Source organism: Passer montanus, unplaced genomic scaffold, assembly GCF_014805655.1.
Source record: "Passer montanus isolate IOZ18808 unplaced genomic scaffold, ASM1480565v1 scaffold98, whole genome shotgun sequence".
NCBI lineage: Eukaryota > Metazoa > Chordata > Aves > Passeriformes > Passeridae > Passer > Passer montanus.
In genome coordinates, this window is record NW_024375256.1 from 1,389,982 (window position 1) to 1,405,781 (window position 15,800).

The window sequence follows — 15,800 nt, forward strand, 5'->3', positions numbered from 1 at the left end:
GGGGAAATCTGCTTTTCCCAGGAATTGTGCCGGTGGGAGGTGTCCCAGCTGGGCCTGTGGCACAGGAGCTGTCTCAGGATGCCGTGGGGGTGACCTGCAGGCCTGGAGCTGGCTGCATCTGGGTTCCTGTGCAGATTGTGCAGAGTTTGATTAATTGGATTTACTTTTGAAGGGCTTCATTTGTGCTGGGTGTGGATTGCTGCCTGCTGGGCTGGGTCCCCAAAATGAGCACCTGGGACACCCCAGTGATGGGTGGGCAGCATCCCTCCAGCATCAGCATGGAATGGTTTGGATTGAGAGGGGCCTTAAAGCTCACCTCACTGCCCTGCCGTGGCAGGGACACCTTCTGCTGTCCCAGGCTGCTCCAAGGCCTCTCCAGCCCGGCCTTGGCACTGCCAGGGACCCAGGGCCTGCCTGCCCTCACAGGGTGCAATTCCTTCCCAATATCCAACCTAAACCCACCTTGTGTCAGCATCCCTCAGCTGCACTCCTGCCTTGTCCTGCTCCAAGTGCAACTGGGGATGAACTGCAAGCTGCCAGTGTCACCTGTGTCACCTCGGTCACCTGTGTCACCTTGGCCCCAGGGAGGGGGTGCAGGGAGGAGGGAGCTGATCCCAAAGAGGGATCAGGATGGGTTCAGGGGAGAAGGGAGCTGATCCCAAAGAGGGAGGCAGGATGGGCTCGGGGAGGAGGGAGCTGATCCCAAAGAGGAATCAGGATGGGCTCAGGGAGGAGGGAGCTGATCCCAAAGAGGGGATCAGGATGGGCTCAGGGAGGAGGGAAGCTGATGGTGCCATGAGGTCCCACCAGCTCTGCCGGGCTGGTGCACGTGGCTGGCGCTGCTGCCCGGCCTCAGGCACTGCACGCTCCCAAACCTGCTCCAGCTGGGACAGCTCCGGCCGTGCCATCTTATCGGGGAGTTGTTCTTGGCCCCGCTGGCTGCGGCAGCTGAGGAGCAGGAATGCTTCCCTGCCTTTGTTTCGGAGGCAGCCTGGCCTGGGGAGACGTCGCCTCCAGCATCTGGATTTCATTTGTGGCCATTTGGAGAGCATGAAGGATGCTGGGCGCTGAATTCCCTTTAACCCCTTCTTCTCCCGGGAAGCTTTGCCTGCAGGGAGCCGGAGCTTTGCAGTGGCCACATCCAGGGCAGCTCCGAGCCTGCTCCATCCCATCCCTGGGGACAGGAGAGCAGGGCAGCCGGCCCGGGCGCTGCACTCATCCCAGAGCTGGCACATCCCGCTGGCTCCCGGGGAGGAGGCAGAACCCGGGCTCGTGGGGCTGGAGGGGCTCCCTGGGGCTGTGGGAAGCAGCAAGGCCGGGCTGGGAGGGCTGCCAGCCCCATCCCTCGGGCACTGCCGCTGCCCCTCCGGCTCCAGGATGTGTGTGCCCGCTGGGACGCTTGGCCATGTGGCAGTGCCACCCAGCCCGGGGGGTTAAACCCTGCCGTGTGACAAACGGGGGGTCGGGGTCACACAGGGGTGTGCGGGGGTCCGGCTGGCCCCGGGGGGCAGGGTGGGGAGCAGCCGCTCCCGCCAGCCCAGGAGAAAATACTAATCCTTTTATTTTTATATTATTACTTATTCATCTGGGCTGCACAGACCTAATGGAAACCAGATGGAGGAAAACAGACACGGCCCCGAGCGGCTGGGACAAATTACCCCAAAGAGAGAAAAAAATAGAGGGAAAAATAATTCCAGTGGAGTTGGAGTTGTGCTGGGGAATTGCTGTTTGAAGGTGCTGAGGGGAGGCTGCTCTCTGCTCCCCAAAACCTCCTTTGCTCTCCTGGAGCTCATCCCACCCTGCAGAGGACCTGGGTTGGTGGCACAGCTCTGGTTGGGTTCTCTGGGCATTCCAAGCTCTGTTTCCCATTGGATTTGGGACCATTCCTGTGCCTGCCTGGCTGTGTTTGGGCTGCAAACACCTCGGGGAAAATGTAAAACTTAAAGGCAAAAAAGAAAACACAAGAAAAACCAGAACCAGGCCCCATTTCCCTGAGTGCTTGCTCAGCTTGATGGAAACTTTCCTGCTGCTGGGAAGCTGTGGAAAAGCCATGTCAGTGCCAGGATGAACGTATCCATGTTTTCTCCTTGGTGTGGGAATGTGCACGGCGTCAGGGCAGCGAGGGGAACCGGGGCTGGGGTGGGGATGCAGGCAGGGACCACTCCAGGGAGGCAGGCAAGGATGGTGCCAGGGGTGTGACAGGGACAGGGGTGGTGCCAGGGGTGTGACAGGGACAGGGATGGTGCCAGGGGTGTGACAGGGACAGGGATACAGGCAAGGGTTGTGTGGGATCCAGGTGCTGCTGCTGTGACCCCTCACAGGGTCACACCCTGTGCACACTCAGGGCTCATCCTCTGCTCAGAGCAGGATCCTGCTCCCCTGAGTGACGGGGGAAGCCGGGAAGGCTGGAGAGGTTTTGCCCAGAGATGGACATTTCCATGAAAAGGAAAAGTTTTTCAAAACCATTTCTTCTGGCAGGCCCTGTAAGGAAGCTGAGGTTTTGGGGGGAGGGAAGCTGTGTGTTCTTGGGGTTTCTCCTGTGGCTGGGCAGGGAGAAGGGAGTGGGGAACAGGGAACTGGAGCATGCACATCCAGGTACTGCAGCATTCCAGTGGGCTGTGGACAGAGAGGGACAGCCACGGTGCTGGAACCTTCCAGAAGGATGCTGTGGGTGACCAGCTGAGATTTTGGCCCCTGCCACCATCTCCTGGTGCTCCGTGTGCCACCAGCTGTGGCACAACCCCGATGGCATCTCCGTGGGGATCAGGCCCTGCTCTTACTCAGCCCTGCCAATGTGCTGTGGCCAGGTTCAATTAATGTCCCCACAGCTGCCCCGGATTCAGGATGAATATTGGATTAGTGATTATCAGCCAGGCCGGGTGGGGACCGTGCTGGGCACAGGGGGACCCCATGGCCGTGGTGGCACTTCCATCTCTGACCGGAGCCGGCGGCAGCGCGGGCACGGTGACAGATCCCCACAGCTGCCAGCACTTGTGGCCACCCGTCAGGGCCAGCGTGGCAGCCGTGGGGCCGGGTCTGCAGGGGATGGTGCAGGAATGCACTGCTGGCAGTTTTTTGGGGGTGGCAGCACAGGGGGGAGGTGGCGGTGCTGGGGTGATGGTGGTGGCCGGAGCTCCACGATCCCTGGGCTGCAGGACCTGCCCTGTGGGGCCACCCGGGTCTGGCAGGACAGTCACTGCTGTGTGGGTCTGCTCTTGTCACTGCCACTACACGCTGGCTGTAATGATGCCACAGTCTCTGCCAGGGGCCGTGCCAGCCCTGGGTGGTGCTGGAGTTCCCAGGACGTGTCAGGAGGGTGCTGCGCTGTGACCGCAGTGACGTGACACAGGCTGGCACTGCAGGGGCAGAGCGGTGCCAGCACTGTGTCCCCACACAGGGCACTGTCCCCACCGCTGTGCAGATGAACAGCAGGGCCATCACCCTCCCCACCGCCCTGTGGCACACAGGACACCGGGCACTGCCCCGTCACCCGAGTGCCACAGCGGCACCGGCGATGCCCAGCCCAGCCCGACCTCCCCGGGCGCCCCCTCTTCCCCTGACCCCCGTGTGCCAGGGAATGGCGGCCCTGCCTGGCACAGCCGCTCACCACGCCGTGCCCTCTTCCCGCAGATAACGCGGAGCCGCCGCCATGCCCGACTCGCCGGCCGACGTGAAGACGCAGGCCCGCTCCACGCCGCCCGGCATGCCCCCGCCGCCCGCCGCGCAGGGAGCCCCGCGCCACCCCTCCTTCACACCCAGCACCAGTGAGTACCCGGGCACGGGCTGCCAGCCCGGGGCTGCCCCCAGCCCCACCTCACGCGTGGCACCCGGGGCCAGCGGCGTCCTCGGAGCGCAGCGCGGTGCTGGCGGTGACACGGTGACAGCGCCTGGCCTCAGGCTGCAGGCTCTGCTTGGGTGCACGTTGGCGTGTTCCTGCGGTGGCACTGCCCGTGGCCAGCAGTGCCCTGTGAGGTGCCTGGGGACATCCTGCCAAGTCACCAAGTGCTGGCAGAGGGTGGTGGGCGTTGGGGGAGTTCCTGTGGATCGGAGATGGCCCCGCGGAGGGTGCCATGTGGGGACACCTTGTCCCTCTGCATGTGGCACCCAGTGGTGGCAGGGCAGTGTCGTGGCCAGCCACAGTGGCTGGGACCTCCTTGTCCTGCCCAGGCTGTGGCGTGGTGGCATCAGGGGACTCCAGGTGGGAGTTTCAGTCTCTAGTTGGACTGGGGACAGCCACCCAGCACTCTGGTGGCACCAGAGGCATGTGGGCTCACTGCACACCTGCAGGGTTGGCACCAGGGACGTGTCACTGTGCTGGTGTCACTGTCCATGGATGGACAAGGCACATGCAGTGCAGGATCCAGACAGGCAGGGGACAAGGCTGGCCCCTGGCAGGAGTGGCAGTGGCCACTGCCAGCAGCTGCTCCAGTTCTGCTGAGACTTTTCCTGGGCACACACATGTGCAAGATTCTGCTCATAGCTGTTTCTTGCTCAGAAAAACCCAGTGGGGAAGAAAAAAAACCCCAAAACAACCCCCGAGATCCATCCCCTGCCACCTGCAGCCCCCCAGCAGCACTTCTGGACAGACTCTAGAAATCAGCTCGTGCTCGGCCGTGCTTGGAGGGGGTTTGGGTGTCGATCCCAGCCCTGTGCTGATGTGGCAGCCCAGGTGTGGCTGGGCCTGGCATGAGGGACCGGGGTGCAGGTGGCCTCTGCAGCACTGCTCAGCACAGAGAGGGGTTCAGGACACGGGGCTGGGGGTGCAGGCAGCCTTTCTGCCACAGCTCAGCACGGAGCAGGGTTTGGGATGCAGGGCCAGGGGTGCAGGCAGCCTTTCTGCCACAGCTCAGCACGGAGCAGGGTTTGGGATGCAGGGCCAGGGGTGCAGGCAGCCTTTCTGCCACAGCTCAGCACGGAGCAGGGTTTGGGATGCAGGGCCAGGGGTGCAGGCGGCCCCTCGATCCCAGCTCAGCACAGAGCAGGGTTTGGGACACAAGGCTGGGGGCATGGGGCAGCTTGGCATGGACACCACAGCATTTTGGTTGTTCTTGGCCTTGGGGGACCTCATTTGGTCCCTAAACTGTCAGGACATTATCAAGCAGTGAGCATCCATCCCCTGAACCCTCCGTGTGGCTGCGGTGGGACGCAGGGACCCGGCTCCCTGGTGGGTCTGGTGGCTTTGCCCATGGCCCATGTGCCCGTGGTGAGGAGCATCCCCTGCAGGGCCCCGGGCCGAGAGCTGCCCCCTCTGCTCTCTCATCATAGCGTGTTTTATTTTGCTTGCAGATCGAGACGCTGGCCCTCCGACGTTTCTGCCTCGCGGCCGTTTTCATGGTTGCTTGAAATGGTCGATGGTCTGTCTTTGTAAGTAAAATGAAACACCCGCTCTCATGAGAGACCCGAGCGCAGCCACAGCCCCCACGTGCCCCCCGCCGCCAGCCCCTCGCCCTGCCCCGCCGGCTCACGGGGACCCCAGCCCCATCCCGGCCGGGGACACGTGTGGTGTCCAACTTGGGAGCGCACCTGTCGCGGCAATAAAGGCGCTTGTGGCCGCCGGGTTATTTTTGGCACCTCTGCAGCGGGCGGCGCTGCCCGGCCGGAGAGCGAGCGGGACCCCCCGAGCAGGCAGGGCTGGCAGGGCAGCGCGGCACCCCCAGGTCAGTGCGGCCCCAGGGACAGGCGTGGGCGTGCTGGGGACACGGGCCACGCGCCGTCGGGACACGGGTGACGCGTGTTGTCACCCGTGCTGGCTGGGACACGGGTGATGTGTGTTGTGACTTGCACCACTGAGACATGGGTGATGCGTGTTGTCACCTGTGCCGTCAGGATATGAGTGACACATCTTGTCACCCGTGCTGGCTGGGACATGGGTGATGCATGGTGTCACCCGTGCCATCGGGACATGGGTGACACTTGTCACCTATGCCATCAGGACACGGGTGACACTTGTTGTCACCCATGATGTCGGGACGTGGGTGATGTGTGCTGTCATCCGTGCCATCAGGACATGGGTGACACTTGTTGTCACCCATGATGTCGGGACGTGGGTGCGCCACTGGGACACGGGTGAGCCATGTTGTCACCCATGATGTCGGGACGTGGGTGATGTGTGCTGTCATCCGCGCCATCAGGACAGGGGTGCTGTCCTGTGCTAGCCAGGAAAAGGTCCCTGTGCTCACATGGGGCTGGTGCCTGCTGCTCTGGTGGTTGGTACCCCAGAATATCCCCCCGGTGTGCTGGTGTGCGGTGTTCAGGCAGCTCCTGTCCCTGCTGAGCGGGCAGTGGGGACAGAGGTGGCAGTGTCCTGCAGGCCAGGCTGGCTCCACGGGAAATGGCTCCTGGGCTCTCTCTGGGGGTGCTGAGCAGCCCCCCGAGGGCAGCATGGAGCCCTTCCCTTGGCTGCCTTGGCTGTGGAGGAGCTGGATCAGGCCCTCGCTGTGCTGGGGGATGCTGTGCATCCCTTCCTTCCCCACAGCCCCCACTGCACCGGGACCAGTCCAGGATGCAGCCCCAGGGATTCACCAGCATCCTGAAGCCTTCCAGGGGGTGCCAGCCCCGCATTACCCACCAGGACACTCTGGTCCTACCATCCCAGCCCCGTCCCCACGGTGCCAGGGCACAGCCACCCGCTCTGACCTCCCGTTCTCTGTCTCCCCAGTGATGAACGGGAGCAGCCACTCGCCAACCGCCATCAATGGGGCTCCGTCCACCCCCAACGGGTTCAGCAACGGGCCAGCCACCTCCTCCAGCGCCTCCCTGTCCACCCACCAGCTCCCTCCGGCCTGCGGTGCCCGCCAGCTCTCCAAGCTGAAGCGCTTCCTCACCACCCTGCAGCAGTTTGGGAACGACATCTCCCCCGAGATCGGGGAGCGGGTGCGCACCCTCGTCCTGGGGCTCGTGGTACGTCCGTGGGCTCGGCCACGGGGACCCCGCTTCTGAGGCTCCTGTGCTTTCTTGTGGGGATGGAGATGCTGCTGAAAGGGAAAGAGTGGCCTAGATTGACGTAAATCCTGGAGGAAAGGGGGTTGTTTTTCCAGCACCTCCTGGGATCTGCGCAGCCAGTGCAGGGCTGGTCCTGGCTGCTGGCGTTGCCAGTGAAGCCTTGAGGGTGGTTTTCCCTTGAGTGTGGTTTCCCTGTGGGGCTGGCAGAGGAGCAGAAATGGGGGAGGAGCAGCCAGGTGTCCCCCAGGGGTGCGGGGGGCTGTGCCAGGGGTGCTGAGCCCAGGCTGTCCCCACAGAACTCCACCCTCACCATTGAGGAGTTCCACGCCAAGCTCCAAGAAGCCACCAACTTCCCGCTGCGACCCTTTGTCATCCCCTTCCTCAAGGTGGGTCTCCAGCCTGGGCAGGGTGGGATTTGTAGCAGCATTTCAGCACAGGGGGTTTGGGGGTGGCTTTGGGGCTGGCAGCTGCCTGTGGGTCTGCCCGTGTGCCCCCACACGTGTGGAGTCATGCAGGGCCAGGGCTGGTTGCAATAAAGCAAGGGGTCAGCCCAGCTGGTTGCCATTTGTAATCCATTAAAAATTCCCCCTTTTTTTTTTGCCTTTTAATTTCATGCTGACTCTGCAGTGTCACCCTGCTCCGGAGGGATTTGCCTGGTGCTGGCACGCCTGGCAGCACCAGCACTGCCAGCAGATGTTTGAGCCCGGTGTCCTCTGCCCATTGTTAGCAAAGGGATAATTAAAAAGTGCAAAAATAGCCCCTTTTCCACCTCTGCATGGCACCCCCGGAGCAGGGTCTGTGCGTGGAGGTCCGTGCTCATCCCAGGAATCTGCTGGAGTGGTTTGCTCCAGGCTGAGCTGGAGGGGGACAGCAGAGCCCCCTCCCCTCCTGTCCAGTTCGCAGGGATTTTGGGCTCCGTGGGAGCAGGGAAAGGTGCAGGGCAGGCCCGGCAGGCACTGGCGGCCCCGTGGCTCCAGGCAGGCTGGGATCCATCCCCGCTGTCCCGGTGCCAGGAGCGCAGCGGCCGCCCTGGCACCCCGCTCCCAGCTGTTCCCACCACCCGGCCCAGATGTTTCCAATTATCCTAACTGCAACCAGCCGGCCTCGGCGTGCTTCCCAGACTGGGGACTCGCTGTTTTTGTGGGATTGCTCCCCCCCGGCCAGGGAAGGGAAGGGGAGGGAGGGTCTGGCCCTGCTCACCACAACTGCAGCTCGGGCTCTAACGTGTCCCACAGATGGGATTTGGCTGCGGCTCAGCTGCCTGAGGCAAAATCCAGGGCTGGCAGCCAGAGCGCCGGGCAAAAGGGGGTTCTGCTGCTTCATTCCTGCTGCTCCTGGGGCTGCAGCGCCGTGGGGGATACAGTGGGTGGGTGAGAGGGGAGTTCACAGCTGATCCTTACAGCTGTGGGTGCCACAGGGCTGGGGTCCCACAGGTGCAGTTCCCAGGGAGCAGTCCTGGCACAGGGTGGCCGAGGTGGCCGACCTGGCCCAGGGATGATGCTCTGCAGCCCCTGCTGGATGCGGGAGGGCTCTGTTGAAGCTGTGTCTGAACCCATGGGGTGTCACACACATCCCCCAAAAGCCCACCTGTCCCCTGGGCACACTGGCATCCCAAGGCTGTGCCCTGGGGAAAGGGAGCAGGACCCCAAAGGGAAGGCACCCCCTCGCACCCCCTGCCCGTGGTGAGCTGGGGGCACAGCCAGGCTGCTCTGGGGGGCTCTGGGGCTCTGGACTGGACTGTCACCCCCCTCCCCGCAGGCCAACCTGCCGCTGCTGCAGCGGGAGCTGCTGCACTGCGCCCGCATGGCCAAGCAGACCCCGGCCCAGTACCTGGCCCAGCACGAGCAGCTGCTGCTGGACGCCAACGCCTCCTCTCCCATCGACTCCTCCGAGCTGCTCCTGGAGGTGGGCGAGAGCGGCAAGAGGAGGACGCCAGACAGGTGCCAGCCAGGGAGGGATGTGTGGGATTCTTCAGGGACACAGCCCTGGAAAGGGGAGGTTCTTCCGGGGGGTTCAGTGGGGACCAACCTCCTCTGCTCCGGCCAGGACCAAAGAGAACGGTTTGGACCGAGACCCCCTGCACCCCGAGCACCTCAGCAAGCGGCCGTGCACCATGAGCCCAGCGCAGCGCTACAGCCCCAGCAACGGGCTGAGCCACCCCCCGAACGGGCTGGGGCACCCCCCGGCCGGCCCCCCCCTGCCCCAGCACTACCGCCTGGAGGACATGGCCATGGCACACCACTACCGCGACAGCTACCGGCACCCCGACCCCCGGGAGCTCCGCGAGCGCCAGCGGCCCGCCGGTGAGCGCTGCTGTCCCCACGCAGGGGGGAACGGGGCTGGAGCCCCCAGAGGGACAGGGCTGACCCTGCTCTGCTCTTGCCTTGCAGCCGTGCACGGGACGCGGCAGGAGGAGGTGATCGACCACCGGCTCACGGACCGCGAGTGGGCGGAGGAGTGGAAACACCTCAACAACGTACGTGTGTCCCTGTCCCGTCTGTGTGTCCTTCCGCTCTGCCCTCAGTCCCTCACCCGTCTGTGTGTCCTTCCACTCTGCCCTCAGTCCCTCACCCGTCTGTGTGTGTGTCCTTCCACTCTGCCCTCAATGACTCACCTGTCTGTGTGTCCTTCCACTCTGCCCTCAGTCCCTGCCCCATCTGTGTGTGTGTCCTTCCACTCTGCCCTCAATCCCCAAGCATCCTCTTCTTCCCCAGCCAGCACAGCACCCCAGAGCTGGCACAGCCCGGCATAGCCCAAATCCCCCTGCCCAGCACCGGGCACCGCAGACCCCAGCTGCCTGCAGCAGAGCCCCCTGCCCATGCCTGCTGTCGCCCCCGCAGCTGCTGAACTGCATCATGGACATGGTGGAGAAGACGCGGCGGTCGCTGACGGTGCTGCGGCGGTGCCAGGAGGCCGATCGCGAGGAGCTCAACCACTGGATCCGGCGCTACAGCGACGCCGAGGACATGAAGAAAGGCAGCCCCCCCGCCGCACGCCCCCACAACTCCTCCTCCGCCGCCGCCGAGGAACGTACGTGTGTCCCTGTCCCGTGTGTGTGTCCTTCCGCTCTGCCCTCAGTCCCTGCCCCTTCTGTCTGTGTGTCCTTCCGCTCTGCCCTCAATGACTCACCTGTCTGTGTGTCCTTCCACTCTGCCCTCAGTCCCTGCCCCATCTGTGTGTGCGTCCTTCCACTCTGCCCTCAATCCCTCGATCCCCAAGCATCCTCTTCTTCCCCAGCCAGCACAGCACCCCAGAGCTGGCACAGCCCGGCATAGCCCAAATCCCCCTGCCCAGCACCGGGCACCGCAGACCCCAGCTGCCTGCAGCAGAGCCCCCTGCCCATGCCTGCTGTCGCCCCCGCAGCTGCTGAACTGCATCATGGACATGGTGGAGAAGACGCGGCGGTCGCTGACGGTGCTGCGGCGGTGCCAGGAGGCCGATCGCGAGGAGCTCAACCACTGGATCCGGCGCTACAGCGACGCCGAGGACATGAAGAAAGGCAGCCCCCCCGCCGCACGCCCCCACAACTCCTCCTCCGCCGCCGCCGAGGCTCCCCAGTTAGGTACTGACCCCCGGGGCCGCGGGCCGCGTGCGGGGGCTGCGCCCGCTCCGGGTGCCCGCGCCGTTCTCCCGGGGGTCTGGCGATGCTGGCAGGGGCGTTCCAAGGGGATGGCATCTCCTGAGGGTATCTCTCTCCTTGGCAGACGCTCACCGGGACTTCGCGCCGCGGCCGCTCTCCGGGTACATGCCCGAGGAGATCTGGAGGAAGGCTGGTGAGTGCGGGGTGGGCACAGCCCCGGCAGGGCACAGCTCTGCCCCAGCTTCCCTCGTTGGGATGCCTGCAAGAGGAATTTGGGGTGGTTTTGCGGGAAGGGGGGATGCTGGGGCCGTGGCACAGCGCGGCCACGCTCGGCTGCTGCCTTCCAGAAGAAGCCGTGAACGAGGTGAAGCGCCAGGCCATGTCCGAGCTGCAGAAGGCCGTGTCGGACGCCGAGCGGAAAGCCCACGAGCTGATCACCACGGAGCGCGCCAAGATGGAGCGGGCCCTGGCCGAGGCCAAGCGGCAGGCGTCCGAGGATGCCCTCACCGTCATCAATCAGCAGGAGGACTCGAGCGAGGTGGGGACCCTGGGGATGGCTTGGTGGCAGTGCTGCTGTGTGGGACCTGCTCCTCTTGCCACGGAGGTCGCAGGGTCTGCGTGGGAGGGTGGGAATGGGAGCGAGGGGTGGGAGGAGAGGGGAATTCCTGCACTGAGATGGGGATGCAGGGTGTGGGCAGCGATGGGGAGCATGGTCCTGGATGCAGTCCAGGATGGTGTGCGTGGTCTGGGATGTTGTGCATGGTCCAGGGTAGGGTTGTATGGTCTGGGATTAGGGGGACCTGGTTCAGGATAGGGGAGCACAGTCCAGAATGGGTGTGCTTGGTTTGATATGGAAATACACAGTGTGGCATGGATGTGCACGGTCTGGGATGGATGTGCAGAGACTGAGATGGATGTGCACGTTCTGGGATGGATGTGCGCGGTCTAGGAAGGATGTGCACACTCTGGGATGGATGGGCACACTCTGGGATGGATGGGCACATTCTGGGATGGATGGGCACACTCTGGGATGGATGTGCAGAGACTGAGATGGATGTGCACATTCTGGGATGGATGTGCACACTCTGGAATGGATGTGCACACTCTGGGAAGGATGTGCACACTCTGGGATGGATGTACACATTCTGGCAAGGATGTGCCCACTGTGGGATGGATGTGCCCACTCTGGGATGGATGTGCCCACTCTGGGATGGATGTGCCCACTCTGGGATGGATGTGCACGCTCTGGGATGGATGTGCACGCTCTGGGATGGATGTGCACGCTCTGGGATGGATGTGCACGCTCTGGGAAGGATGTGCACGGTCTGGGATGGATGTGCACGCTCTGGGAAGGATGTGCACACTCTGGGAAGGATGTGCCCACTCTGGGATGGATGTGCACATTCTGGGATGGATGTGCACACTCTGGGAAGGATGTGCACACTCTGGGAAGGTTGTGCCCACTCTGGGAAGGTTGTGCCCACTCTGGGATGGATGTGCACACTCTGGGAAGGATGTGCCCACTCTGGGATGGATGTGCCCACTCTGGGATGGATGTGCACGCTCTGGGATGGATGTGCCCACTCTGGGAAGGATGTGCCCACTCTGGGATGGATGTGCCCACTCTGGGATGGATGTGCCCACTCTGGGAAGGATGTGCCCCCTCTGGGATGGATGTGCCCCCTCTGGGATGATGGAGTGCCCAGTCCCAGGTGAGGGTGCACAGCCTGTGCTGGGGTGCACGCTCCAGAGCTGAGGCCGTGTTCCCATTCCCGCAGAGCTGCTGGAACTGCGGGCGGAAGGCGAGCGAGACGTGCAGCGGCTGCAACACGGCGCGCTACTGCGGCTCCTTCTGCCAGCACAAGGATTGGGAGAAGCACCACCACGTCTGCGGGCAGACTCTGCAGGGGCTGCCGGGCCCCGCCGCGCCCGGCCCGGGCCAGCCCGACGGGGTGCCCGCCATGGCCAGCAGCCCCAGCGAGGCGGGCTCGGTGGCCGCGTCCCGCGCCGGCACTCCGGCCACGCCGGCGCCGCTGGACAGCGCGTCCCGCTGAGCCGCCACGGACTGCACCCCGTGCCATTTCCTCAGCTACCTGACTCGTGTGACCTCCGAAACGACCTCTCTAGCTCTCACAACTAATCCTCACGGATCCTCAAGCTAGGCTTTAAGTGGAGTTAAGGCAAATACCGGTCTCTGTTCTTTCTTCAGTCTTTGTTTTGGCTTTTTTCGGTTGGTTTTCTGTCGGTTGGGGGATTGCGGTTTGGGATTTTTTGGGTTTTTTGGCTGTTTTTATTTTTCTTTTTTGCTCTTTGGATGAGGGATTTGGCTCCAGCATCACCAAGCAGTGCTGTGGGGAGAGACCAGCCCGATCCCATCCCCCATCAGCGCTGCCGAGGGGCTCACTTGGAGGAGGAAAGAACCTTCCTTTCTTCATCTCTCTCTTCCTTTTTTTTTTTCTTTTTACCTTTTTTTTTTTTGTAAAAAAAATAAAGAAAATAAAAAAGAAAACATCGAACTCTTTGGCTTTAAGTAAGAAATTGTAAAAAAGAAAAAAAAAGAAAAAAAAAAAGGAAAAATCCAAAAACCAGACGACGCGTGACGGACGCTCACCTGTAACTACCTTGCTAGCTAGCCAAGAACAGACCAGACTCACCTCTGCTCCAAAGGAAATCCAAAACCAAGGAAGATCCAAACGTCTCTCCACTGCCAAAGTTCGTTTCGTTCTGTTGTCGCTTACTTCCCCTCCCCACAAGGATGGATGGACATGCCCCTGGGGCTTTAAAGAATTTCTATTAAAATAAAGAAAAACAAAAAAAAAAGGTGTTTTTTTACTAAAACCCCAACCCCCAAGGCGTGGGAGGGGGAGATGGGGCTGAGAACCGCAGCCGGAGCTGGCACATCTCTACCTCTGCCCGCCACCACCCTGGAAAAGGAGAACAAAAAGGAGATTTAAAACAAAAAAAGTGAATAATAATAAAAAAAAATTAAAAAAAGGAAATGAAAAGACAGATTTTGGGTTCCTCCCTCCCCGAAGCTGTCGGGGGACCCCCCATCCCTTCACTGCCAGGCTGCTCCCACACCCCGCGCTGGACTTGTTTCACAAGGATTTTTAAAGAGGAAAAGGAAAAGGAAAGGAAAAGGAACGCCGCCGCCTTCCTGGCCAAGGACAATGTGGATTCTTTGGGATTCTTGCCTCGCCGGAGCGGCACGGAGGACGGAAGTGCAATACGGGAAGTCCGAGCTCCGAGCGGAGGCAGCAGTGCTGTGCGCTAATGTGAATGTAAATAGTGTCTGCAGAGGTCCAAAAATCAATCATCGTCGTCATCATCATGCTAGTGATAATAATAAGAGACGTTTGCCAAATAAAGGACGAGGAGGAAGCGTGGGGCCGTGGCGCTGCCCGGAGCGAGGCCTGCCGTCGAGAGGAGCTGTAGGTTTTCCGCATTCGCAAAACCCATCCCGTGTGTTTTCCGTAGGGGAGGAAGAGGAGGGAAGGGCTCGGGTTGTGCTGCCGGGCACGGGGCTGGGCTGGGCCACAGCAGAGCTTGGGACACGCCAAGGGTGATGGCCCTGTGCCACTGTCACCCGGCACTGTGCCACTGTCACCCAGCCCTGCTGGGGTTCCGTGCACCCCAAGGCCTTGGTGCATCCCCCTGGGAAGGTTCTGTGCACCCCAAGGTCTCAGTCCATCCCCCCAGGGGTTCTGTGCACCCCAAGGCCTTGGTGACATTGTCACCCGGCCCTGTGCCACTGTCACCCGGCCCTGCTGGGGTTCCGTGCACCCCAAGGCCTTGGTGCATCCTCCCAGGGGTTCCTGTGCACCCCAAAACTTTGGTGCATCACCTTGGGTGAGTTCTGCACGCCCTGAGACCCTGGGGGGATCCTGTGCACCCCGAGACCTCGCTGAATCCTCGCAGGGTTCCTCTTCTGAGGTTTCTCTGCACCCCGAGACCTTGGGACATCCTCTTGGGAAAGTTCTGTGCACCCCAAGGCCTTGGTGCATCCTCCCAGGGGTTCCTGTGCACCCGAAGACCTTGGTGCATCCTCCCAGGGGTTGCTGTGCACCCCAAGGTCTCAGTTCATCCTCCCAGGGGTTGCTGTGCACCCCAAGGCCTTGGGGCATCCTCCTGGGAAGGTTCAGTGCACCCCAAGGTCTCAGTGCATCCTCCCAGGGGTTTCCTGTGCACCCCAAGGTCTTGGCCCGACCCTGGGGACATTTCTGTGCCCCCCAAGATCTCGGTGCACCCCCTGGGTGGTTTCTGTGACCCCCAACCCTGGGAGCATTGCCGGGCGCCCCTCCCGTGACTGTTCACTTTATTTATGGTGTGACATATGTAATATTGTCTATTTTTCTTACGTTTCCTGAGAAGAGGTAATATATAAGAGTATTGCAGATGCCCCTGCTCGCCCGGCTGCCCGGCCTGTCCCTGCCTGTCCCCTCCTGTCCCCTCCTGTCCCCTCCTGCCGGGGCTCTGCCTCTCTACCTCCACCTCGCCAGGAAACCGGGGCCACAGCCCTTCCCCGGGGCCTGCTCTCCTTTCCACTCCGCTCCCTGCTGGTTCCATTTTTTTTAAAATAATTATGATTTTTTTTTTTTTCATTTTTAATTAAGAATAAAGCTACCCTACAGAACCTTGCATTGAAACCAAAAGCTGAGGGAGGGGACGGCGGTGACGGGCGGCCAAACCAGAACGACAGCTTTAAATGTCAGATTTCCCAAAAAAATAATAAAAAATAAAAATTGTGCTGCGGGGAGGACGGAGCGGCCGCGGGGCCGCGGTGATGCTGGGGGGGTTCCCGGGGGGTTTGCCCCCCAGTGGTGGTGCTGGGGGGCAGGGGACGTGTGCCACGTGTGTGCCCCTCTGGTGGCACCTGGGGGGTGGCAGCGGGTGGGCAGCGCGGTGCTGGCACAGCCCGGCCGGGGGCAGGGGGACGGGGTTGGGGACACGGGGACAGCGTGTCGCAGTGCCCGCGGGGAGGCAGAGCCCGGGCGCTGGGTGGTGTGGCACCAGCCCGGGGAGGTGGCAGGAGGGACGTGGCTCTCACCGGGGTCCCCTCTCCAGCCCCTTCCTCACGTTCCCAACCCAAAATCCCGGCTGAAACCAAAGTTCCACGTCCCGGCGAGGCTGGAGCGGGGGTCCCACACCCGCCTGGCTTTTGCTCCATCACTGCCAGAGCCCCCCGAACTCCCCTGCAGCATCTCCTCCTCCTCCTCCTCCTCCTCCTCCTCCTCCTCCGGGGGCTGCTGGGGTCCCCCTGTGCATCCCAGTGGCTCCG

At 62.3% G+C, this 15,800-nt stretch overlaps 1 protein-coding gene across 2 annotated transcripts; it reads left to right on the forward strand.

The window, feature by feature from the left end:
• Window positions 1-3,634: 3,634 nt before the first annotated feature.
• On the forward strand, window positions 3,635-13,460 carry CBFA2T3 (CBFA2/RUNX1 partner transcriptional co-repressor 3). 2 transcript variants are annotated; one of them, XM_039696461.1, is made up of 11 exons: window positions 3,635-3,764; window positions 5,287-5,364; window positions 6,659-6,900; window positions 7,239-7,328; window positions 8,701-8,882; window positions 8,989-9,245; window positions 9,333-9,418; window positions 10,306-10,504; window positions 10,647-10,715; window positions 10,870-11,060; window positions 12,301-13,460. In XM_039696461.1, exons 1-11 carry the CDS (start codon window positions 3,650-3,652, stop codon window positions 12,574-12,576), a joined length of 1,785 nt encoding a protein of 594 aa, XP_039552395.1. In that variant the 5' UTR covers window positions 3,635-3,649; the 3' UTR covers window positions 12,577-13,460. The 2 variants fall into 2 exon arrangements, with proteins under 2 accessions (XP_039552395.1, XP_039552396.1); XM_039696462.1 differs by lacking the exon at window positions 5,287-5,364.
• The last annotated feature ends 2,340 nt before the right edge of the window (window positions 13,461-15,800 follow it).

What these genes read in the sequence shown, in the direction of transcription:
- CBFA2T3 (XM_039696461.1), top strand. Translation starts at nt 3,650, where the DNA reads ATGCCCGACTCGCCGGCCGACGTGAAGACGCAGGCCCGCTCCACGCCG. An exon ending in ATGGTCGATGGTCTGTCTTT is followed by an intron (nt 5,365 to 6,658) that starts GTAAGTAAAATG and finishes CTGTCTCCCCAG; the next exon opens with TGATGAACGGGAGCAGCCAC. An exon ending in TTGTCATCCCCTTCCTCAAG is followed by an intron (nt 7,329 to 8,700) that starts GTGGGTCTCCAG and finishes CCCTCCCCGCAG; the next exon opens with GCCAACCTGCCGCTGCTGCA.